Source organism: Acomys minous (genome assembly GCF_964271855.1).
Source record: "Acomys minous genome assembly, chromosome: 20".
Classification (NCBI taxonomy): Eukaryota; Metazoa; Chordata; class Mammalia; order Rodentia; family Muridae; genus Acomys; species Acomys minous.
Genome location: NC_140502.1, coordinates 23513736 through 23538517, shown reverse-complemented (window position 1 = coordinate 23538517; position 24782 = coordinate 23513736). Strand labels below are relative to the sequence as shown.

The window sequence follows — 24782 nt, the reverse complement described above, 5'->3', positions numbered from 1 at the left end:
CCACAATGCTTTTTTTGTGGAAGGGTTGCCATACAGCCATAGTTGCACAACGTAACTAGGCTTGCCTCCAACTTTTGATCCCCCTGTGTCAGCTTTCCCAGACTGGGTTTCAGGCATGTACTACCACACCCAACTCCAAAAGACATTCTTAATGCTACAGCCCCAGTACCCATATATACAGAAAAATAGGGTAAACATGGTAAATTGTTAACAATTTTGAATCCAGGTGAGACTACAGAGATGTGGGTTTTGTTTTTGTTTTTGTTTGTTTTGTTTTTTGCTCCTCCAATTTTTCCACCTGTATGAAAAACTTCACACGTGTATATTTCTATGATGTTGATTTTGGCTATTTTTGTTCGTGGTTTATGCAAAGCCCACCAAAGAAGATCACTGAGACTCAGGTTTAGCCAACTGAAAGTCTTTATTCCAGCCAGCTGGGACTACACTCCAGCATGTGGGATCAAGTGTAACCCTAGGCATTTAGAGCAAGAGGCTATTAAAAGCAAAAAATACATTCTGTTACCTTGCTTGGCAACTGCAGGGGGGAAGCGGGCACAGCAGGAAGTTTAGCAGAAGCCAAGATAAGCAGTTGGCTGAAAGGGGAGGTTTGCACAGCAGGAAGTTTAGCAGAAGCCAACACAAATTAGCAGGGGACTCTTGACCTCTGGCTCCTAGAACAGAGTTGGACAATTTTCCCCAAGAGTCTCCATTAGCAGTCAAAATTCCAGTCAAACGTAAAATAGCCCGGCAGGAACCCTGAGGTGGAGGAGGCTCTGCAGGGTCTCGCCTGTCACAGATGTATTTTGTCTTAATGTCTGGGCAAAGAGCATAAATGACAGGTTTTACCTTTTGAAAGGTTTATGCTTAACTCCTGTAAAAAGTGCATACTCACCAAGAGCTATACTTTTAACATCTCCACAAAATACCTGAACAGATTCTCAATGAGAATCCTTTCCTATACCTTTTCACCCATCAGAATTTATCCACAATGAAGTTATTTGAAATTTAATAATTAAGGAGTGCATGAGGTTTTTCTAAACCATCTGCAATACAATTTAGCTTTCCTATCACTTACAGTAATGCCAGTAAAAGCAGGAACACTGTAAAAGCTACTTTACAGAACATGGGCATGAAACAAATACTATTTCAAGAGTTCTTTGTCCTATATAACCCTGTTTCCCAAACTTTGGCTGATACTGTGCTTACCATTAACAAATTAGGAGAAAGCAAACATCCACTCAGATATCACAGGAACCCCAGGATGTTAATGGTGACAGGAAGGTGCCTCATATAACCCTAACTCCCATAACTGCTCTCCCTAAATCGGCTAAATAGTATTTGGAAATTAAGTCTATATGATTAACAGTTGTGCTAAAAATCAGATAAATCAAGCACATGATGGCTACACTGGATTTCTGACATTCAAACACACCTCCTCTATTCTCATTAGACCAAGGGTTTTTGGTATCAAGAGAAAATAGATAATCTGACGTTGATCAAACTCTAGGGCAGATTAAAATTGTTCCCACATTCTTTTCAGTTAGTCTTATCAATGAGTTCCTTGATGTTCAGTAAAATTTCCAAAGGCTTGTCCGCCTTCCTTTCCTGGTCTTGTCAAAGCTCATCATTTACAGACATGGCTTTTCTGCGTTCTTTACATTCATATGGTTTCCGTCCTATATGAACTCTCTGAGGAGCTTTAAGAGCTCAGCGACTCTAAAATAATGTTCCCACATTCTTTGCATAGGGTCCCACGCCACCACAGATCCTTTTATGTTGAAGACAGCCTACGCTCAAGTTGAAGGTCTTTTCACATTCTTTATGCTGATAGGGTTTCATACAAATATGAATTCTCTGATGTGCACTGAAGGTTGAACTTAATCTAAACATTTTCTCACGTTTCTTACATTCATTCTCACCAGTGTGAATTCTTTGATGTATAGCTCAGTGTTACTGACGACTTTCCACGTTTCTTACATAAGGCTTCTTATAGAGATTGCAAGGTCAAGCAGAGTGTGATTTCAACTACAGGCGTTCCCACACTCTTAACATTGGTAAGGGCTCTCACCAGTGTGAATTCTCTGGTGTGCTTTAAGGTCTCTACCACAAGTAAAGCACTTCCCACACTCTTTACATTCATACGGGTTCTTCCCAGCATGAATTCTAAAATGTCCAAGGAATTGGTAGTGATATTGAAAGGCTTCTCCACATTCCTTACATTGAAAAGGCTTCTCCCCGGTGTGGATTCTCTCATGGATCCTAAGGCCTGTGCTACGAAGAAAGCCCTTTCCACATTCCTTGCACTGAAATGGCTTCACATCCGTATGAATTCTCTGATGCTGAGTAAGCTGGTACTGAAGTCTGAAGGCTGACCCACACTGCTCACACTCAAATGATTTCTCTCCAGTGTGAATGCTCTGGTGCCGAGTGAGCTGTGCCAAAACAGTGAAGGCCTTCCCACACTCCTTACACTGAAAGGGTCTCTCACCAGAATGAATTTTCTGGTGTTGCAGGAGGTTTGAGCGACGATTAAAGGCTTTCCCACACTCCTTACACTCATACGGTTTCACACCAGCATGAATAATTCTATGCTCAACAAGGCTGGAGACACGTTTGAAGGCCTTCCCGCATTTCTCACACTCATATGGTGTTTGACCTGTATGAATGGTTTTGTGGTAATTAAGCTGGCTGGAAAAATGAAAAGCCTTTCCACATTCTTTGCACTCAAAAGGTCTCTTACCACTATGAAATCTCTGATGTCGAATGAGATGTATATTAAGTCTAAAGACCTTCCCACAGTCTTTACACTCAAAGGGCTTCTTTCCTGTGTGAATACTCTGATGCTCAGTAAAGTTTGACCTTCGACGAAAGAATTTCCCACAATCCTTGCACTGATAGGGTTTCATGTCAGTATGAATTCTGTGATGTTCACTAAGCTGGTACTTGCGTCTGAAGGCTGAGCCACACAGCTTACACTTGAAAGGTTTCTCATTGGTATGAGTTTTCTGATGCTCAGAAAGGTACAGGTGAAGCCTGAAGGCCTTCCCACATGTATCACATTCAAAGGGCTTCTCACTGGTGTGAGTACTCTGGTGTCGTAACAGGTAAGAGCCAGTACTAAATATCTTCCCACACTGATGACATTCGAATGATTTCTCCGCAGTATGAATGTTTTGGTGCCGAGTGAGCTGTGCCAAAGCAGTGAAGGCCTTCCCACACTCAGTACACCGAAAGGGCCTCTCACCAGAGTGAATTTTCTGGTGTTGCAGGAGGTTTGAGCGACGATTAAAGGCTTTCCCACACTCCTTACATCCATACGGTTTCACACCAGCATGAATAATCCTGTGTTGAAGAAGGGCGGAGACGCGACTGAAGGCCTTCCCGCACTCCTCACACGCATAGGGCTTCGTGCCTGTGTGGATGCTCTGATGGTACTTCAGCAGGGTGGAAAGATGAAAAGCCTTTCCACAGTCATCACATTTGAAAGGTTTCTCACCACTGTGAGATTTCTGGTGTCTTGTAAGTTGTTGGTGGAGTCTGAAGGCCTTCCCGCACTCCTCACACGCATAGGGCTTCTCTCCAGTGTGAATGCTCTGATGCTGAGTGAGATTTGACCTACAGCCAAAGCACTTCCCACACTCCTTACACTCATATGGTTTTCCTATGTTGTAAGAAAGAGTCCAGCAGGTAAGAGGAGGCGTTGGTTCCTTGTTAGTAATCTCCTGATCAGCGTCTCCCTCTTGATAGCCCTGTGGTCCCTTGAATGTACTAGGGTTGGGGCCATTACTAAAACTGGAGCCTTTGAGGTCATAAGCTTTACTCAGTTGACTTGTGCTCTGGTTGTGTAACTTTATAATACAAATATGATTCTCTGGAGATATATTTTCAACTTCATAACATGACTTCAAGTCTGAAATTAAAGGAGAAAGCAAGGATACTTTATTTTCCTGTCATGCACACACACATTTACCTGAAACATATAACCCAGTGAATGAACGACCAGACCTCAGAGTATTTTCCGAGATGCTGAACAGGACCAAGGAGGGCGACAATGAGGAAAGTCTTTACAGTAGAACAGGGGGAAATGGGAAGACCTGACTACATAGCGAAATAATAACAAACCAAGGGGAAATAATCTTATATGCTTCTTGCACACTACAGGAAATATACACGAGTTGGTGAATGTTTTTTTTCAACCAAATCATAAGATAAAAAAAATCTATACCACACAAATATATAATACAGAATATCTGTTACACCATTCAGTGAAGGTTTTTGAACCTGGGGGGACATGACAGCCAGCCCCTAACTGACGGCACCGTGTTATTGCCCTCACTAAAATGAACTGTTCTTTCCCAGTCATCAGAGTTCTCAGGAACAAGTAATAATTTACACAGGTCCCCCCTGATAACTATAAAAATTTAGTATGGATCCAGGCATCCTTTAAAGGCCATCGACCTTCTGTTCTGGAACGCCTGGGAGAGCCTAGTGGTCTGCAGGTGAGAGACGAACGGGTAGGCTAATGGGCTGTGAGGGTTAACACCTGCCTTTGCTTCTGTAAAACTCACTTATTGGGGGGATGGGGACGGCATGACAAAACAAACAAACAAACAAACCTGAAAGAATCAACCAAACCAAACAAATGAACGTTATCTGTGTGTGAAAGAGATGAAATGGATGTTTTATTAATCTGCAGTAGAAAAGAAAGAACAGCAGCTGGGGGAGGTAAAAATCGTTCTGCCCAGCTGTGGATTCGAATGGCAGCTGTAATGCACACCTTTCTGGTGTCCCCATTACGAGCCCCACTTGCCAGCCCTTCCAGGCTCTAAGCCTGCGCTCCGGCTGCTAGCAGTAGAAATTAATTCATTAATTCACTTCATCTAAATTTGAATTGAGTCTAAGTCTTTGGTCTTTCACAGTGGATTCAATGCCACAACAAACCAAATCAAGAGAAAAAGTATGCTATAAAAATAGATAATCTGTTATCCTTTAAGAAAACTGGTCCGGGCTTGGATTTTATTTTACCTTAATTTTGTTTTGTTTTGTTTTGTTTTTTAAGCCCAGGCTTCTCTGTGTAGCCTGAACTGCCCTGGAACTCGATCTGAAAACCAGGTGGCCTTGAACTCAGAGATCCACCTGCCTCTGGCTCCCCAGAGTGCTGGGATTAAAGGTGTGTGTCACCACCTCCTGGTCTGGACTTCGGACTCTTTAAGAAAGGAAGTGGGTAAAATCTGTCCAATATTGTAATCCTGGCAACAAGGAGCCAGAAGTAACTGGGCCAAATTGCACTAGATAAGACTCTGCCTGAGAAAAACAAGCCAAAAAGAAAACAGAAATGAGGCAGTAATTCAATAGAATCTGCAAGAAGACAAAGGACCTCGGGTCTGGAGAGACGTCTCAGAGGTGAAAAGCACTGACTGCTCTTCCAGAGGTCCTGAGTTCAATCCCCAGCAACCACGCGGTGGCTCACAACCATCTATAGTGTGTTCTGGTGCTCTCTGCTGGCCTGCAGGTGTATATGCAGATGGAGCACTGTGTACATAAAATGAAATTTTAAAAGACTAAGGATGTCTCTCCAGGGAAACAGGCTACAGCAGATCTCTGCCTGTGCCCCCCCCATGCACTCCCCCAGTCTCATCCTGCAGCAGCCATTCATCCGTGTCCCCATCTCCACTCCACCACACAGACTGACACCCCCAAACTCCCTTCCCTCCACTCTCTGCTTTACCCCAACTCCAACAGGCATTCCCTGGAGACCCCTAGGACACGCTACCCAGTGAGCACTCTGGGCTCAATACAGATCTTCACCTCTACCTCCGAGTCCTCTGCTCTCACCTCCAGCTCGGCAGCAGACCATCTGCTGTGGCCTCTCCTCACTCTGCCCCAGGTGCTGTGCAACGCCTGCTTTCCTCCCAACGGTGGACACTCTCAACACTGCCCACCCTTCCCACGCCCATTCCTAAGTGTCAGGTCCTAATACCTAGAAACACATTTTACCTGAAACCCCAGTGACCACACCTATCAGTTGACTACTATGAAAACACAAACAAGACCTGAAAGTAGAATTAGAATCAATAAAGAAAATACAAACTGAGGGAGGGAAATCTGGAAATGAAAAGTTTAGAAACTCGAACAGGCACTTCAGAGGCAAACTGCACCAATAGCATATAACCAAGAAAAGACACTCTCAGGCACTGAAAACAATAGGAGAAATTGGTACCCACATGAAAGAAAATGGTAACACTAAAAACATTCCAACACACACACACACACACAAAATCCAGAAAATCAGGGACACAATTAGAAGACCAAATGGAGGAATCAGAGTAGAGAGCCCCAAGTCAAAGGCACAGGAAATCAACAAAATCAACAAAGTCAACAAAATCAAAGAAGAAAAATTCCCAAGTCTAAAGAATAGGGTGCCTGTCAGAATACCAAATATACTGGAACAGAAAAGAAAATCCACAGTGCCCCCATATCCCAGCATATAATAATCAAAACATTAAACGTACAAGGCAAAGATCATTAAAAGCTGAAGAGAAAAAAAAAACCTGCAAAGGAAACAAACCAAGTAACACTCCAAGACACTTGGCTTCTCAATGGAGGCTTTAAAGGCCAGAGGGGCTGGACAGGTGGTCCACAGACACTAAGAGACCACCGGCGACAGCCTAGACTACTATACCCAGCAAAACTTTCAATCGCCATAGATAGGGGAAATAGAGCAATCCATGATAATGCCAAATTTAAGCAATCCTAGGAATCCAGCCCAAAAGAAGGTATTAAAGAGAAAGGTCCAAAACACAAGGAATGACAGTCCCAGACAACCAACTCAAAAGGGGAAATATACTAACCGCAACCAACTCAAAAGGGGGAAATATACTAAGCACAACAAAATAAAACAAAATAAGAGGAATTAACAAACGCTCCTCACTCATCTCGCTCAACATCAATGGTCTCTATTCCCCAATAGACATGAACTAACAGAAGAGAGAGAGAAGAACATTACATGTTCATCAAAAGGGAAGTCCACCAACATCTACGCACCAAACACAGGCCACCCAAGAAGCAATACTAGAGTTTAAATCACATATTTGGCCTTCAGACACAATAGTGGAAGACTGCAATATCCCACTCTCCAAGAGACAGGTCATCTGGACAAAAACTACACAGAGAAATAATGGAGCCGACATTACAAACCAAATGGACTTAACAGATATTTATAGAATATTTCACAGAAACACAACAGAATAAACTTTTTCTCAGCAAATCAAACGTTCTCCAATATCAACCACATACCTGGATACGAAGCAAATCTGAAAAGACACAAGAATTCAAATAATACCTTGCATTCTATCTAACCATCAGAGATAAAAGGCGGGCTATCAATAACCAAACACAGCAAAAAGTATGCAAACTTACAAAAAACAAAGAATTTCTCATTCATATCCTGATTATATATAATCTGTTTAGTTTTTATTCATATTGGTATTGACTTGATTCAGAGTATGATTACTTTTGGTTTGAAGTCTATTTTGTCAGATATTAAAATGGGTACTCCAGCTTGCTTTTAGGTCTATTTGCATAGAATTAGAAGATCCTTTTCCGTTCTTCTACCCTGAAGCGATGTCTATCACTAACATTAAGGCATGATTCTTGGATGTGGCAGAAAGATGGAGCCTTTTGTGCATTCATTCTGTTAGTCTGTCTTTTAATTAATTTATTCAGATTACAACTCAATTGTTATCCCGTCCCTTGTATCCTCCTGCTCCTCCCTCCCTCCCGCTTTCACCCTATTCCCCTCCCCTATGTCTGTGACAGAGGGGGACCTTCTTCCCCACGATATGGTCATAAGCTATCAAGTCTCATCTTGGCAGCCTGCTTATTCTTTCTCTGAGTGCCACCAGGCCTCCCCATCACATTGAAGTGGTCAAATATGGGGCACCAGAGTTCACAGTTAGTCTGTGTCTTTTTATAGGGGAATTGAGACCACTGATGTTGAGAGATATGAATGAAAATTTCAATTTTATTATTGAATAAAAAATGGGCCAAGACGTGTAATCCCAGCAATCCAGGAGGCAGAGGCAATTGGATCTCTGTGAGTTCAAGGCCAACCTGGCCTACAAAGTAAGTCCAGGACAACCAAAGCTACACAGAAAACCCTGTCCAAAAAAAGGAAATGAAAGAAAGGAAGAAAGAAAGAAAGAAAAAAAGAAAGAAAGAGAAAATGAGTAATTCCATAGTACTGTGCACCAACACAAAAGAAAACTGGAGAGACTGAGCAGCTTTGGGCTTGGATCTCTCTCCACTCCTCACTGGCCTGGCCCACCCAGGACACAGACAGCAAACCATCGAGGAAGCAATGGCCACCGGAGGAGCTTTGGGCTTGCACGTCCCCACCCATTCCTTACCAACCTGGCCCCTCTGAGACAGACAGCAACCCGGCAGAGGTGAGTTGGGTGCAGACCACAACCCACATTGTCTGCCATACCAAGGAGGCCTGTGGAGGACCCGAGCAGCTTTTGGCTTGAAGCTCTCCCAGCCTGCTCCTCACCTGCCTGGCCCAACTGGGACACAGAAAAGGAACCCAGCAGGGCCGAGCTGGGCGTGGGCTCTATCCCCCATGTTCACCATCTTGATGAGGCCTGCAAGGAGCCCCTGCAAGCAGCCTTCAGCGTGGAGGTCTCCTCACCTGCTCCCGATCTATCTGGCCTACCTGGGACACAGACAGAGACCCCACCAGAGAGACCCCTAGGCCTGCTAACACTGAGACAACCAGGTGGCTAGAAGCCAGCATCAGAACATGAGCAGCACAGCGCAGAGCCAGCCGTCCTACCGCACCAACCCCTGGAGACACTAACACTCAAAAAGCACAAGAATAAGAAGGTTTTAAATCTGAGGTGATTTAATGATAGAAGGCTTGAGGGAGGAAAGTAAGTCTTTCAAAGAAATACAGGAAAATACGTTCAAGCAGATGAAGGAATTGAATAAATCCTTTAAGGAATTACAGGAAAATATAAACAAACAGGAGAAAGAAATGAATGAAACTATTCAAGACCTAAAAATGGAATTAGAAGCAACAAAGAAAACACAATCTGAGGCAGTGCTGGAGTTGGGAAAATCTAGGGAAGAGAACAAGAGCTGCAGACACAAGCAACAGCAACAGAATACAAGAGATGGAAGAGAGGATCTCAAAGGTAGAAGATATGATCGAAGAAATCAATACATCAGTCAAAGAAAATGTTAAAACTAAAAAGTTTCTGATACAAAACATTCAAGAAATCTGGGACACTATAAAAAGACAAAAGCTACAAGTAATAGGAATAGAAGAAGGAGAAGACTCCAAGGTTCATAGCCCAGAAAATATTTTCAACAAAATCATAGAAGAAAACGTCCCCAACCTAAAGAAATGCCATAAGCATACAAGAAGCCTAGAGAACTCCAAATAAATTGAACCAAAAAAGAAAATCCTCCCACCACATAATAATCAAAACACCAAATGTACACAAGACAGAAAGAATATTAAAAGCTACAAGAGAAAAAAGGACAAATCTCCTATAAAGGCAAACCTCTCAGAATTACACCTGACTTCTCAACAGAAACTGTGAAAGCCAGAAGAGGCTGGACAGATGTCATGCAGACACTGACAGCTAGCAGATGCCAGCAGAGGACACTATACCCAGCAAAACTGTCAGTCAACACAGAAGAAGAAAACAAGATATTCCACAACAAAGCCAAGTTTAAACAGTATCTAGTCACAAATACAGACCTACAAAAGGTATTAGAATGAAAACTCCAACCCAAGAAAGCTAACTACACCCAGGAAAAAACAGGAAATAAATGTCCCCACATCCACAAAACACACACTACCAACAACAACATCAAAACAACAGGAACTAACAACCACTGGCCATTAATATCCCTCAACATCAGTGACCTGAAAACAGGGCCCATCGTTCTGCTGCACAGAAGAAACACACCTCAGCAACAGAGGTAGACACTACCTGAGAGCAAAGGGCGGGAAAAAGGTATTCCAAGGAAACGGACACAAGAAACAAGCTGGAGTATCAGCTTCAAACTATTCCACCAACAGAAGAAACACTAGTGCTAGTCTAACTGGAGATTTACTTGTAAAAAAATGCAAATAAACCGTTATCACCCTGCAGAAAGCTAAAACCCACGTGGATTAAAGGCCTCAATATAAAGCCAGACACATTAAGTCTGTTAGAAGAAAAAGTGGGGAAGACCACTGAAGTCATTGGTACAAGGAAACAACTTCCTGAACAGAACACCAACAACTCAGACTCTAAGATCAACAATTAATAAATGGAACTTCATGAAACTGAAAAGCTTCTGCAAGGCAAAGGACACTGTCAAGAGAACAAAGGACAGCCTACAGACTGGGAAAAGAGCTTCACCAACCCTATACCTGACAAACAGATAACATCCAAAATATATAAACAAGTCAAAAAATTAAACACCAATAAATCAATAATCCAATTTTAAAAATGGGGCACAGTGCTAAACAGAATTCTCAGCAGAGGAATGTTGACAGGCTGAGAAATACTTAAAGAAATACTCAAACCCATCAGGGAAATGCAACTCAAAATGGCTCTGAGATTCCATCTTACACCCATCAGAATGGCTAAGATCAAAAAGTCAAGTGACAGAGCATGCTGCCGAGGATGTGGAGAAAGGGGAACACTCCTCCACTGCTGGTGGGAGTGCAAACTTGTACAACCACTTTGGAAATCAATCTGGCACTTTCTCAGGAAATTGGGAATATCTCTACCTCAAGACCCAGCTATACCACTCCTGGGCATATACCCCAAAGACGCTCCACCACACAACAAGGACATTTGCTCAACTATGTTCAAAGCAGCTTTATTCATAATAGCCAGAATCTGGACACAGCCTAGGTGTCCCTCAACCCAAGAATGGATAAAGACACTGCAGTACATTTACACAGCTGTTAAACAAGGAGATCTTGACATCTGTAAGCAAACGGATGAAACTACAGAATCACCCTGCATGAGGTAGCCCAGACCCAGAAAGACATGCATTGCATACACTCACTGATAAGCAGATATCAGCCACAGAGTACAGGACAGCCACACTACAACACACCAACCTAAAGACGTTACATAACAAGGAGGACCCTAGGCAGGATGCTTAACTCTCATTCATAAGGGCAAACAGAATAGATCCCAGAAGCAGCTGAAGAGAAGGAACAGGAAGGGCGCCCACCATAGAGGCCCTCTGGAGACTCCACCCAGTGGGGAATCAAAGCAGATGCTGAGACTCACAGCCAAACTTTGGCATGGAGTGCAGGGAGTGTATGGAAGAGTTGGGGGATAGAAGGACCTGGAAGGAGGGGGGACCACAGAGACTGAGGCACCAACTGAGGACCACGCATGGTGAGGACCTAGAGCCCTTGCTCAGACGTAGTCGATAGGCAGCACAGTCTCCTGTGGGTCCCATAATATGGGGTGAGGGGTTTCCTCTGACATGGACTCTGGTGTCCACTCACTGATCACGTCCCCCTGGCCTGATGGCCTTGCCAGGTCACAGAAGAGGATACAGGCAGTCCAGATGAGACTTGATAGGCTGGGGTCAGATGACAGGGAAGGAGGGCTCCTCCTTTCTGAGGACAAGGGAGGGGAGGAGGGGGAACAAGGAGGGAGAGTGGGACTGGGAGGACACGAGGGAGGGAGCTACAACCAGCATATAAAGTGAATTAATTTTCTTAAATAAAATGTAAAAGGAATAAAAAAGAAATTGAAGAGTGTTTGGTTTGGTTTTTCGAGATAGGGTCTCTCTGTGTAACCCTGGCTGTCCTGGACTCCCTTTGTAGACCAGGCTAGCCTCGAACTCACAGTGATCCTCCTGCCTCTGCCTCCCGAGTGCTGGGATTACAGGCATGCGCCACCACGCCCGGCTGAGATTTCATAGTGTCAACACCACACCTGAAAGCTCTAGAACAACAACAACAAACAAACAAAAAGACAAAACTATACCCAAAAGGAGTATCTGGCAAGAAATAAGTAAACTCAGGGCTAAAATTAGAAAAAAAGAAAACAACAACAACAAAAATCAATAAAATAAAGAGTTGGTTCTTAAAGAAAATCAGTATGATTGGTAAAATCTTAGTCAAAGGAAAAGGAAGCAGAACCAATGAAGAAAATTAGAGATGAAAACAAGACCTAACAGCAAACACTGTGGTGATTTGAACAGAATAACCCGCATACTCTTATGTCTGAATGCTCGGTCCTAGGGGGTGGCACCATTAGGAGCTGTGGCCTTATTGGAGGAGGAGTAACAAGAGGGATGGGTTTTAAGGTCTCAGAAGCCGAAGCCAGGCCTAGAGTCTCATCAGCTCTCTTCCTGCTGCCGCTGGATCAAGACGCAGAACGCTTAGCTTATCCCCAGCACCACGCCTGCCTGCGTGTCACCACACTTTCTGCCATGACAGTAGTCTACCCTGCCAGCCCGCCCCAGTTAAATGCTTTCCATTGTAACAGCTGTCATGGTCATGTGTCTATTTACAGCAATAAAACCCTAGCTAAGACAGAAGCTGGTGCCAGGGACTGCAGTGTGGCTGTGACAGCCTGCCTGTGCTTTTGTTTGGAAGAATGTGGACTTTAGGACTTTAGATTAGAAAAGCAGTTGAATGTTCTACCTGGGGCCTAGGGGCTATTCTGGTAGGAACACAGAAGAGAGCAGTGCTGATTTGATCAATGAGGGCCTAGCTCCAGAGGTTTCAGAGGAGAGTCATTTTAATATGTGTCCTAGAGACTGTTCTTGTGATATTTTGGTGAAGAATGTGACTGTTTTGCCATTATCTTAAAAAAAAAATCTGTCTGAGGCTAAAATAACAAGTTTGAGTCAATCGCTTTGGCAGAGGACATCTCCAAACAGACTAGTATTGAGTGTCCTGCAGTGGTCAGCGGTCACTCTTTTGCAGATCTATAATGAAAAGGAGAAAGCTGAGCAATAGGAAATGTACTGTTCAAGGAGCAAGCAGGATGGAGCACTGGCAGGCAGGATGGAGCTAAAGCCTGTGTTAAAAGAGACAAACAGTTCAAAGGAAAGTCGTATGTTAAATGGGACAGAGTGGTGACCTCAGGGCCAGGTCCTCCACAGCAAAGCTTCCAGCTTGTGAAAAGGAATTAGAGCTCACAGCCAGGGGTGGTGGCGAACACTGCTCGTCACAGGACGTCAGAGGCAGAGGCAGGCAGATCTCTGAGTTCAAAGCCAGCCTGGTCTACAGAGAGAGCTCCAGGACAGCCAAGCTTAGCAGAAGGAAACCACTGAAAACTGAAAGCTAAAGAAGACGTCACTGAAGGAGGGGGCCGTGTTCCAGCCCCAGCAAACAGCAGAACGTGGACGCTTCAGCCATGTGGGTCTGGCTCTACAGTCAAGGACAGAAGGGGTTATGGAATTTTCCTCCACCACTGAGACAAGCCGCTGGGCTGGGCATGTGCCAGGGGTGTCCCCGCATGGAAGCCCAGATGGAGAAGAAGCCATGTGTGAAGCTGTGAAAGTGAAGCTGGGATTGCCGTGGACACCTGCCAAGGAGAGCTGCTAGCAGGGCAAGGAACCGCCCAGCAGAAAGAAGTGTGCAGGAGCCAACAAGCTGAGAGGACCGGGCGATCTGAAGAGCAGCTGGACATCACACATGGGGAGGCAGTGGTTAGTTTACCCAGCGGACTTTTAGTCTTGCTTTGGTCCAGGATTTCCTCACTATGCTGTTTGAAACGGTAATGGATACCCAGTGCCACCATATGCTCGAAATACGTGATCTGCCTTTTTTATTTTGATTTTACGAGGGATTACAGTTAAAAGATGAATCTCAGGAGAGACTCTGAACTTCAGACATTTAATCAACTTCGAAACTGCTATACGCTGTGGGGAAATTTGAAGTTAGACTGAATGCATTTCTGCACTAAGACACAGCCACCAGCCTATGGAGACCGCAGAGTGCAATGTGGTGCCTTGATGGGAAAGACCCATAGGCCATAGGGAGGGGCACCTAATGGAGGCGCGGCATCCTTGGAGGAAGAAGGTGGATGGGTCAGGCTCTGAGGCCACAGAAGCTCACGCCAGGCCTAGTGGCTCATGAGGCCCCTTCCTTTGGATCAATATGTCTAAGTCTCGGCTCCCTCCCCAGCACATGCCCGCCTGCATGCTGCCATGCTTTCCACCATGATGACAACAGACTAAATCTCTAATAGTAAGCCAGCCCCAGCTAACTGTCTTCCTTTGTAAGGGTTGCCGTGGTCACGGTGTCTCCTCACAGCAATAAAACCCTAAGACAGACACAAAGGAAACTCAGAGAATCATAGGGACATACTTTAAAAGTCTGTACTCTATAAAATTGAAAAATTGAAGGGAATTCATATCTTTTTTCAACCAGTTATCAGGGTTAAATCAAGATCAGAGAAGCAATTTGAAAGACTTGTAACTCCTAGTGAAACAGAATCAATAATTCAAGGTCTCCCAAACAAAGTCCGGTGCTGGATAGATTTTTTGTTTTTTGGTCTTTTGGATTTTTTGTTTGTTTGTTTGTTTGTTTGAGGGGGAGGTTTTCAAGGCAAGGTTTCTCTTTGTAGCCTTGGCTGTCATGGACTTGCTTTGTCAACCATGCTGGTTTGGAACTCACAGTAATCCACTGTGAGTGCTGCCTCCGAGTGCTGGGATTAAAGGCGTGCACCAGGCCAGATGGTTTCAATGCAGAATTCTACCAGACTTCCAAAGAAGAGTTCACGCCAATATTCCTCAAATTATTCCTCAAAATGGACACGAAAGGAACACTACCCACTTCTTTTTTCGAGGCCACAGGCACCCTGATATGCAAAAGATATAAAGACCCAATAAAGAGAATTACATACCAATTTGCCTGGTGAACTTATATTCAAAAGTTTTCAATAAAATATTTGCAAACCAAACACATAAAAAAGATCATCCGCCATTATCAAGTAGGCTTCATCCCAGAGACGTAGGGGTGCTGTGCTACAGGTGTATCTATAAATGTATTCAACATACATAAGTTAATAAATGCAATCCGCCATAAATAAGCTGAAAGACAAAAGCCACAAGATCGACTCATCAGATGCAGAAAAGGCCTTTGACAACATTCAACACCGACTCGCGATAAAAGTTCTGGAGAAATGAGGTACACAAGGGACAGACCTCAACATAATGAAGTTGAGTACATCAAGCCCATAGCAAGCATCATCGGCTTAAGTGGCGAGAAACATAAAGCGATTCTATTAAAATACGGAACAAGACAAGGCCGTCCACTCTATGCACACTTGCAGAAACACACAATCAATAATAAAATACCTTCTAAAGTCATAGAAAGAGGGCACTTGCCCCAGTTACAGGGAAGAAAATAAGAACAACTTAAAATGATTCAGGGAACAGGATCCCCTTTGTCAGCCTTTACTATGCCCTGACCTCCTCCCCAGGGCTCAGGCACGGTTCCCACAGGCCCTGGGGAGCTGAAGGAAGTTTGTCAAATCCAGGGGCCGCTGTGTGGGGCCTCTGAGCACGCGCTGTGGCTGGCAATGCTGGAGTCTCACCTCACACCTACTCACCTGGGCGCGGCCTGTCTGCTTCTTCCTTCACAACCATCCAGGGCTCTTTCTCCTGCTCTAACAAGGTGATCAGATCTGGCTTGGAAACGCAACTTCCCACTTTAAAGAAAGAAAGAAAAAAAAAATGACACATAGTGTAGATATTGAGACTCGGTCTCTCTAACTATCCGAGGATGTTCTGGAACTTGATTTGTAAGCCAGGCTTGCCTTGAATTTGACCTTAATTTTGCTGCCTCTGCCTCCCAAATTCTGGGATTAAAGCTGTGTGCCGCCAGGACATGCCTACATGCCTATACGGGTTTGTTTGTTTTTTTAACTACAGGCTTATTTATTTTGAAGGTCTATACAGCTTGGCATGGAGGATCGTGCCTTGAGCCTACAAGACAGGGGAATGAGCCAGGGTAGTCGGACCTCCACAGCAAAACTCTTGTCTCAAAAACAACAACAACAACAACAACAAGAACTAAAAGCCAAAATGATACTGAAAAGAAAAGAAAGGAAAAGGCAACTTGGGTAAGAAGCCATCTCTTTCAGATTAGGGGTTTATTTCATTTAAATGCAGTTAAGGCCTTATCACGGGAGAGGAAAGTATAGTTGAGTAGGTAAGAACACAAACCCTTAGGCTGTACTGCCTTGTGTAAACCCCATCTCTGCCGTTAATGATGCCATCTGGAGATTCTATGCTCAATTTTCCCATCTGAGAACCAGGTGTCACAATAAAATGTATCAGTTCAGCCTAGGAAGCCAATAACTGACGCAGAGTCTGAAACATACTTTAAAGCCACCAACACTACACCGGGCAGAATCTAAACTGATTCTAATCTACTCATAAACTAACATAAACTACTCTAAACCGCATAACATACATATACCCCAAGCATTTGCCAATTTGAGCCTCGGAGGCTTCTTCCTACTCAACTGTCAACTTTTCTTTCTCCCTCTCAACTATCAATCTTGGCTCCGCCCCCTCTCCAGGAAGTCCCACTTTCTACTTCCTGTCCTTGTGCCCAGCTGATTGGCTAAACAGCGCTTTATTGACAGTTGTTACATCCACTCAAGACATTCCTCTCCAATGGGCGCGGTGGACACTTGACATCACTATACTTGAGAAGTGGAGGCTGGCTGACTAAGAAGTTCAAGTCCGGTTTTAATTTGATGGCAAGTCCAAAGCCATTCTGCACTACATAAGACATTCTCATAAATACCAAATAATGACAACAGCGGCAGTAGAGGCACGTGCCTTTAATCCCAGCACTTCAGGAGGCGGAGGCAGAGAGGTCTCTGTACTTCAGACAGAATCTCTGTCTAGAAAAATTGTGAGTATTTAGGTTGACTTGATCATTTCTATTGGACAGGATAGATTGTAAGATTAATACAACATTCAAATACTTTGAACAGTCTGACCTATATGAACACAAAATCATTTTCTACATTTCCATTTTTTATTTAGTGGTGGTGAAGATGGAACAATGGCCCTGACCATGCTGGGAAGTGCTCTACCACTGCGTAGCATCCCCAGCCACGACTATGTTACCACTGTGGTTATGAACGCTGCCTTTGTCACGGCACACCTCATGCTCACAGATTAGCTCAATGAAAAGGACAAACTTCTCACCCTAAAACTTCCACTACAAAGTGGGTAAAGGAAGTGGCGCCAGCCTGTAATACCACCACTCGGGAGGCAGAGGCAGGCAGATCGCTGGGAGTTTGAGGCCCGCCTGGTCCACAAAGAGAGGCCAGGAAAGCCAGAGACACGCAGAGTGTCTGCTTTGAGGGTCCTCCACTTGATTTTTTTAAGCAGAGTCTCTCATTAAGCCAAGAGCACACTGAGAGGACCAACAAAAGGTGGGAAAAGCAGGTGCTTCATGAAGCTCCTACTTTCGAGACAAAAATTCTCTCCAATTCTTTCTTTGGGAAGGAGCAAGAACTCAACTCCCTCTTTTAAAATTCTATTGATTTAAATTTACTTCATTTTATGTGCATGTGGGTGTCTCTTTGTAGGTAGGTCTGAGCACCATATTCGTGCTGGGTGCCCAGGGAGGCCAGAGGAGGGCATCAGATTCCTGAAACTTGTGTTACACGTGGTTGTGAGCCACCTTTTAGTAGTAGAAATTGAACACAAGTCCTCTGCAAGAGCAACCAGTTCTGGTAACCATCAAGTTTTCTCTCTGTCCTCTAATTATATTGACTGATTGATTTATCTATTTATTACATGACTTTGTTTAGTTTGAAACAAGGCCTTAACATATAGATGAGGCTAACCTGGAACTCACTATGTATCTAGTGACCTTGAACTCACAGCAATCTGCTTGCCACAGCCTTCTGAGTGAAGCAATGACAGGCATGGGATACCAAATCAAGATTCACCTAAAACTTGAAAGACAGCCATGACTCTAAATTCAGAGTGAGGAAAGCAGACAGCGTAGAGGACCCATGCCCCACTCACAGCAATAGATGCCTTACCCACTGTGACGAGGTGGCTGTAGGTCTCCAACATCATGTCCCTGTATAAGACCCTCTGAGCAGCATCCAGGCAGGCCCACTCCTCCTGGGAGAAGTCAACAGCCACATCCCTGAACGTCACTGACCCCTGAAACCACAAACACAGGGACAGTGAAATGGGGAAGCTTTCAAGATGGAAACACGGAAGGGAAAGGACTGAAGAGTGGGAAAGGAGCCGCATGGAAACGCTCAAGGCACCTGACTGTGTGAGCTCCCCATAAAGGATGACTGTGCCGCCCTACACACCCAATAAACGTGCATGTCCCTTCATCCACACCCTTCAAGTTACACCCCACAAGAGAGATGTCACCCAGGCTCCGTGTAAAATACCTAAGAAATAGTGTTGAGTTTTTTTTTTTATAGCATCAGATGATATAAAGATTTGTTGGCAGATTTGTTGGCTGGGGCCTGGAGAGACGGCTCAGACCTTAAAAGCACTGCCTTTTCTTCCAGAGGTCCTGACTTCAAGTCGCAGCAAGCACATGGTGGCTCACAGCCATCTATAATAAGATCTGGTGCCCTCTTCTGGCCTGCACGCATACATGCAGGCAGAACACTGTATACATAATAAATAAATACATAATTTAATTAAAATATTTGTTGGCTGAATGTGGTGGCGCACAACTTTTCCCCAGCACGTGGGAAGCAGAGGCAGGTGGATCTCTCTGAGCTCCAGGACACTCTGTCTCTAAAAGCCAAATTAAAAAGAGAGAGAGCAAGAATGATTTTTATAAACTATGTAAGAGTCGATAAAGTATGTGGGTGTCCTTATTACTGTCTTTTTAAAAAGAACTTTCCAAGTGGTCAGTGTGTCTCAGGTCTTCCTAGTCTCAGACTACCATCACCTCCCTATCACAGCCTGGATGACCTTTCCCTCTGGTCACTGAACGCTCTCCTAAGCCTCCTCAAGCAGCTCACCTGGTCACACACATGCACTGAGGACAGTCACTCTCACACCCTGGCTCATCAGCCGGAAAACACCAGAGATGTCAAGCAGACTTCCCAGGGCAGTCAAAGGAGACCATCACCTCAAAGTCCTGACACCCCAAGGCGAGCTTCCCTGTGGGGCTGACGCCTCCCCTGCAACCACAGTCCTCCCTGACCACAGACCCAGCAGACAGCACATGAGGAGGAGTGCAGTCAAAGAAAACCCAGGAGCAGCTGGAAAGAGGCACAAACAGGAAGTGCTCTGACCCTCCAACCTCACTGTAAGGGGCAGACAGGGCTGGAGGGTTTCAGAGCCTTGGGAAGCTTCTAGACAGAAAGACAGGAAGGAGTCACCTAACCTGGAAGTCCCCCTGTGTCAAAGGCAGAAGCGACAACTTACACAGACCGTGTGGTGACAACTGGAGCCGGCCATCTTCAGGCTTCCTCCCTGGGGACAGAAAGAAAGCCTCTGGTTGGACTGTGACCTGACGTTCCCCGACTGGCTCCTGTCAGGATGACGTCATCGACCTCTTTATTTCCCGAGCGTCCCCACTCACTGTGTCCTCTCACCGCTCCCAGCCTCCCTCACACGAACCAGAAGCCGACAGGAGCCACACAAAGCCGATCCTCTCCTAACCCAGACAGCCCAGTGCACAAGGCTCAGTGTGGAGAGCAGCCATCAGCACGGCTGCCTTGGAGGTGCTGCAGAAGAGGCCAGCAGAGGAGCCCATCTTCACCCTGGGATCAGCCAGGCCTAGGGCTGGGCCTCTCCTCCTCCTGTGAGGAGACCTTCCTCCTGGAGTCCCGCCTAGCAAGGCTGACGGGGCTCACAGCATCCGCATGGCCGCTCAGGGCTGAGGCACAACAAGGCTGGAGAGGCTGCAGCCACAGTGTCAGGCAGTGCCCAGCATCCCATACCCACTTTAGTAAATGGGATCCCACACCATGGAACTTTCCTGAACACTTTCCTGAGCACCTTTGTCATCTATGATTATGGTAATCCTCCTGTTTCTGCCTCCCAAGATTAAGGTGTATACCATAAAACCTGGCTTTTTTTTTCCAGTCGTTTTCTTAAAAACACAAGGAGTAATCGTATAATTTCTAGTATTCCCTTCTACCTCAGAAAATTGATGAGAATGAACTCAAACGACCACATAGAGCAACAACTAAAAGACACTGGACCCTTACCGTATAGCAGGCACTGCACTAACAAGCTCACAACCGTCATTCCCAGGCTCAAGACAAGCCTAGAAAATTACAACCGGGACACCCCAGACACCCCAACACTGCCCACCTGGATCTGGGCCAGTATTAGCTGTGTTGACACACAGACACCCTGAAAACTACTAGGTCTCAAAGATGCCGAGTTTAGCGCTACCACGTTCCCACTCCTGAAGTCCTCACGAGTGAACAGAAATCCTCTAGCACCTCCATTTTCCACTGCTTTAATGGTCAAAGGCCATCTGAGGTGCGATTGCCACCGAAATAGCAGTCGATTTAGCAACTCGGAGCTGGAACGCCCTTCAGGCTAACCTCTGGAGATTCCTACCCATGACATTACGGGGAAAGGGAGTGACTGAAGATGGAAGATGTCAAGGGTCATCGAAACGATAATGTGCCTGCTAAGCGCAAAGGGAAGTGACACTGTACGGGCCGCAATGGTGGAGGTGTCAATTTGCACGTTCCTCCTTCAGCTACTGACAATTCTATATTCTAAACCTGAAACTTCGTTTCTCAAGCTGAAAGAAAAAGTAGACTCGCCGGGCGTGGTGGAGCAAGTCTTTAACCCCAGCACTTGGGAGGCAGAGGCAGGTGGAGCCCTGTGAGTTCGAGGCCAGCCTGGTCTACAAAGTGAGTCCAGGACAGCCAAGGCTACACAGAGAAGCCCTGTCTCAAAAAACTACAAAAAAAAAAGAAAAAGAAAAGAAAAGTTAGACTCGCTCTTAGATCCCAGCTGTGTCGCCGAGACGCCCTCCTCCTGCACGGCCGACGCGGGGCGCCTGAGCAGCCTGAGGGTCCCAGCCCGGCTCCGAGCGCATCCCCGGCGAGCGCTTCCCCTCACGCTCCACAGCGCTCACCACGCCTAGGGCGCTGACCAAGTCCCGGGGCCGCACGGCAGCCGCCCTCCTAGGCGGCCCTCGGAGCCGCTTCCGGCCCCGGAACGCTCGCCCCGAGCTCCAGTCTGCAGCCCAGGGAGAGTTTCCCATCAGACCCCGCGCCCCAGCTCTCCTGACTGCAGCTCAGGCCTCTGCCTCGGGGCCTGCGGCCGCGAGAGAGAGCAGGGGCGGAAAGCGAGCGACACAGGACACACGTGATGCAGAGGAGGCCGGAGCGTCCACAGACAGACACACACACAGACACACACACAGACACACACAGACACACATACACAGACACACACACACACAGACACACAGACACACACACACACACACACACACAGACACACACACACAGACACACACACACAGAGACACACAGACACACACAGACACACAGACACAGACACACACACACACACACACAGAGACACACAGACAGACACACACACAGACAGACACACACACACACACACAGACACACACAGACACACAGACACACACACACAGAGACACACAGACACACACACACACACACACAGACACACACAGACACACACACACACACACACACAGAGAGACACACAGACAGACACACACACACACACAGACAGACACACAGACACACACACACACAGACAGACACACACACAGACACACAGACACACACACACACACAGACACACACACAGACACACACAGACACACACACACACACACACAGACACACACACACACACACACACAGACACACACACACACACACAGACACACACACACACACACACACAGACACACAGACACACACACAGACAGACACACACACACAGACAGACACACACACAGACACACACAGACACACACACACAGACACACAGACACACACACGCACGGACCCCGCGCCCCCACACGCAAACACACGCTTCAACACCCTCCCACCTCACACCACCATCCACACCCAGCCCGCTGGCTCTTGCCTTACTCCGCGGAGACCTAAGCCAAACACCAACTTCTTACTCCCACCTGAAAGACCTGACCGTCGGCAGTGGCTCCGCCAGACCGCCGGAAGTTGGTCCTACTTCCGGCGCAAGGGCACATGGGAAATGCAGTCCGAATGCACAGGACTCTCGGAAGCCGGTTCAGGGAGATCCCGGCCTGCTGCTTGGGCCAGCCCACCTGGGAGCCTCGCCCAGTGGATTGTGGGAGTTCCCACGGCGGGGCGCTTAAACGGGAGATTCCCTCCATTGATAAAAAGGCACTTCCGGGTTCTGCGCGTTAACTTGTTTTCTCGCCATGGGCGGGGACCGGCCACGTTTCAAAATTGAGACTAGGAAGTAAGGTCAGATCGAGACGTGACTGACTTGATCACGCCTTGGCCTGAGACCCTCTGAGTAGGATCCCACCGCGCTGTGCTCTGGCAGGGACCATGATAAATCTGAACTAAGGAATCGGTTGGTTTTAAACGTGTGTGATTCACATTAATTTGCAGAGGGCCAGCTCTTCTGGACCTTCCAGGCTTCAGTGTCCCTGTTATCTAGATAGAAAATATGTGACTGAGGACCACGTCGATGTGTATCAACACAATTTGCTGAAAACCGAATGCCTAGCGCGTAAAAATATCCTAAACAAACACAAACGCACGCTTCGGTTTTTTTGTAGGAAAAAAAACTTCGTTTATTGCGACATGATATGACTGAACTTTAAAAACCACTTTTGTTGTCTCATATTTACACGCAACTTCTTTTTCATCCAAGAACATGATGGAAAATGAATGCCAAGATAAAAGACGATCCTAGTAATATCACTAATCGCATCGAATGCATTGTAAATTATCTAAACGCTAAAGAATAGATTGTCAGATTTGAAATAAGTCAGATTAGCCACGTGTGAACTACAGAAAATATGTTAAAGCTACTAGCCGGTTAAAAGTGACCTCACACTATTCCACAGAGGGCTTTAAGTGGAAGGCGGGCGAGGGGGTGCAGGCCTTCCGTCCCAGCGCCGGGGAGGCGGAGTATCCTAGGGCCAGACACCAGCAGAATCGTCGTCAGTGAGACCGGAGAGACTTCATCCAGCAACTGGCGGGAACAGCTGGAGAGCACCACAGCCACACATGAGGTGGGGCTCGGAGTCCTCCAGAGGCTGGGGAGGAAGGCTTGGACAAACCAAGAGGGGTTAGGGGCGCACAGGATCAACTGGCTGCTGAGTCGTGGGAACGCGGGAGATCATGGAACTGGTACAGGTCTGACATAGGCCCTCTACATATACATTACGGCTGAGTAGCTTGGTAGCCTTGGGTGTGGTGCTCTGAACACCTATGGCTCCCGTGTTTGAATGCTTGGCTCAGGGAGGGACACTTTTCGTAGGTGTGGCCTTGCTGGAGGGGTGTGGCCTTTCCTTAGGGGGTGCGGTCTTGCTGGAGGAAGGCTGTCTCCTTGGGGGCTGGCTCTACCACCCCCTGGCTGGATCTTAAGTCTCAAATAATGTGAGACCTCCATCTAATGAACATTAACTATGCCTACTGTAGTTAATGAGCCTAGAGCGCTGACCAAGTCCCGGGGCCGCACGGCAGCCGCCCTCCTAGGCGGCCCTCGGAGCCGCTTCCGGCCCCGGAACGCTCGCCCCGAGCTCCAGTCTGCAGCCCAGGGAGAGTTTCCCATCAGACCCCGCGCCCCAGCTCTCCTGACTGCAGCTCAGGCCTCTGCCTCGGGGCCTGCGGCCGCGAGAGAGAGCAGGGGCGGAAAGCGAGCGACACAGGACACACGTGATGCAGAGGAGGCCGGAGCGTCCACAGACAGACACACACACGCACACACAGACACAGACAGACACACACACACACACACAGACAGACACACACACACACAGACACACACAGACAGACACAGACAGACAGACAGACAGACACACGCAGACACAGACACATACACACACACACAGACACACAGACAGACAGACAGACACACACAGACACAGACACACAGACACACACACACACAGACACACACACACACAGACACACACATAGACACACACAGAGACAGACAGACACACAGACAGACAGACACACACAAACACAGACAGAGAGACACACAGACACACACACAGAGACAGACAGACACACACAAACACACACACACAGACACACACACACACAGAGACACACACAGACACACACACAGACACACACACACACACACACACACACACACACACGCCCAGCCCGAGCGGCTCCCGCCTGTGGCGACCTGAGCCAAACAGCGATTTCTTCCTCCAACGAAAAAAGAAGTCTGACTTTCGCGGCAGCGACGCAGGACTCCGGGAAATAACAGTCTTCTCCGCAGAACTCCCGGAAGCCGGGCGCTCTTCCCGGCATGCAACTTGGGCCAGCCAATCCCGGAGCTGCGCCCAGTGGATTGTGGGAGTTCCCACGGGGGTCGCGCTCTTAAAGGGGGAGGCTCCCTCCAGCGAGCGAAAGGAACTTCCGGGTTCTGCGCGTGAACTTCTTTTCTCTCCCGTGGCGCGTACGGAGCAACTTAAGTGTTTAAATTGAGAATAGGAAGTAAGATCTGATCGAGCTGTAGCTGACTTGATTACGCTTTGCCTGAGACCCACTGAGTAGGATCCCGCCGCGCTGTGCAAAACTAAGGAATTGGTT

At 46.6% G+C, this 24782-nt stretch overlaps 1 protein-coding gene across 8 annotated transcripts; it reads right to left on the bottom strand.

The window, feature by feature from the left end:
• Positions 1-402: 402 nt before the first annotated feature.
• On the bottom strand, positions 403-24478 carry LOC311591675 (zinc finger protein 59-like). 8 transcript variants are annotated; one of them, XM_084771555.1, is made up of 5 exons: positions 24373-24478; positions 19426-19473; positions 18060-18186; positions 15597-15695; positions 403-3910 (listed from the first exon to the last, which is right to left on the bottom strand). In XM_084771555.1, exons 2-5 carry the CDS (start codon positions 19456-19458, stop codon positions 2046-2048), a joined length of 2124 nt encoding a protein of 707 aa, XP_084627681.1. In that variant the 5' UTR covers positions 19459-19473; positions 24373-24478; the 3' UTR covers positions 403-2045. The 8 variants fall into 8 exon arrangements, with proteins under 8 accessions (XP_084627681.1, XP_084627680.1, XP_084627678.1 ...); XM_084771554.1 differs by lacking the exon at positions 24373-24478 and adding an exon at positions 22102-22200; XM_084771552.1 differs by lacking the exon at positions 24373-24478 and adding an exon at positions 21104-22018.
• Positions 24479-24782: the final 304 nt, after the last annotated feature.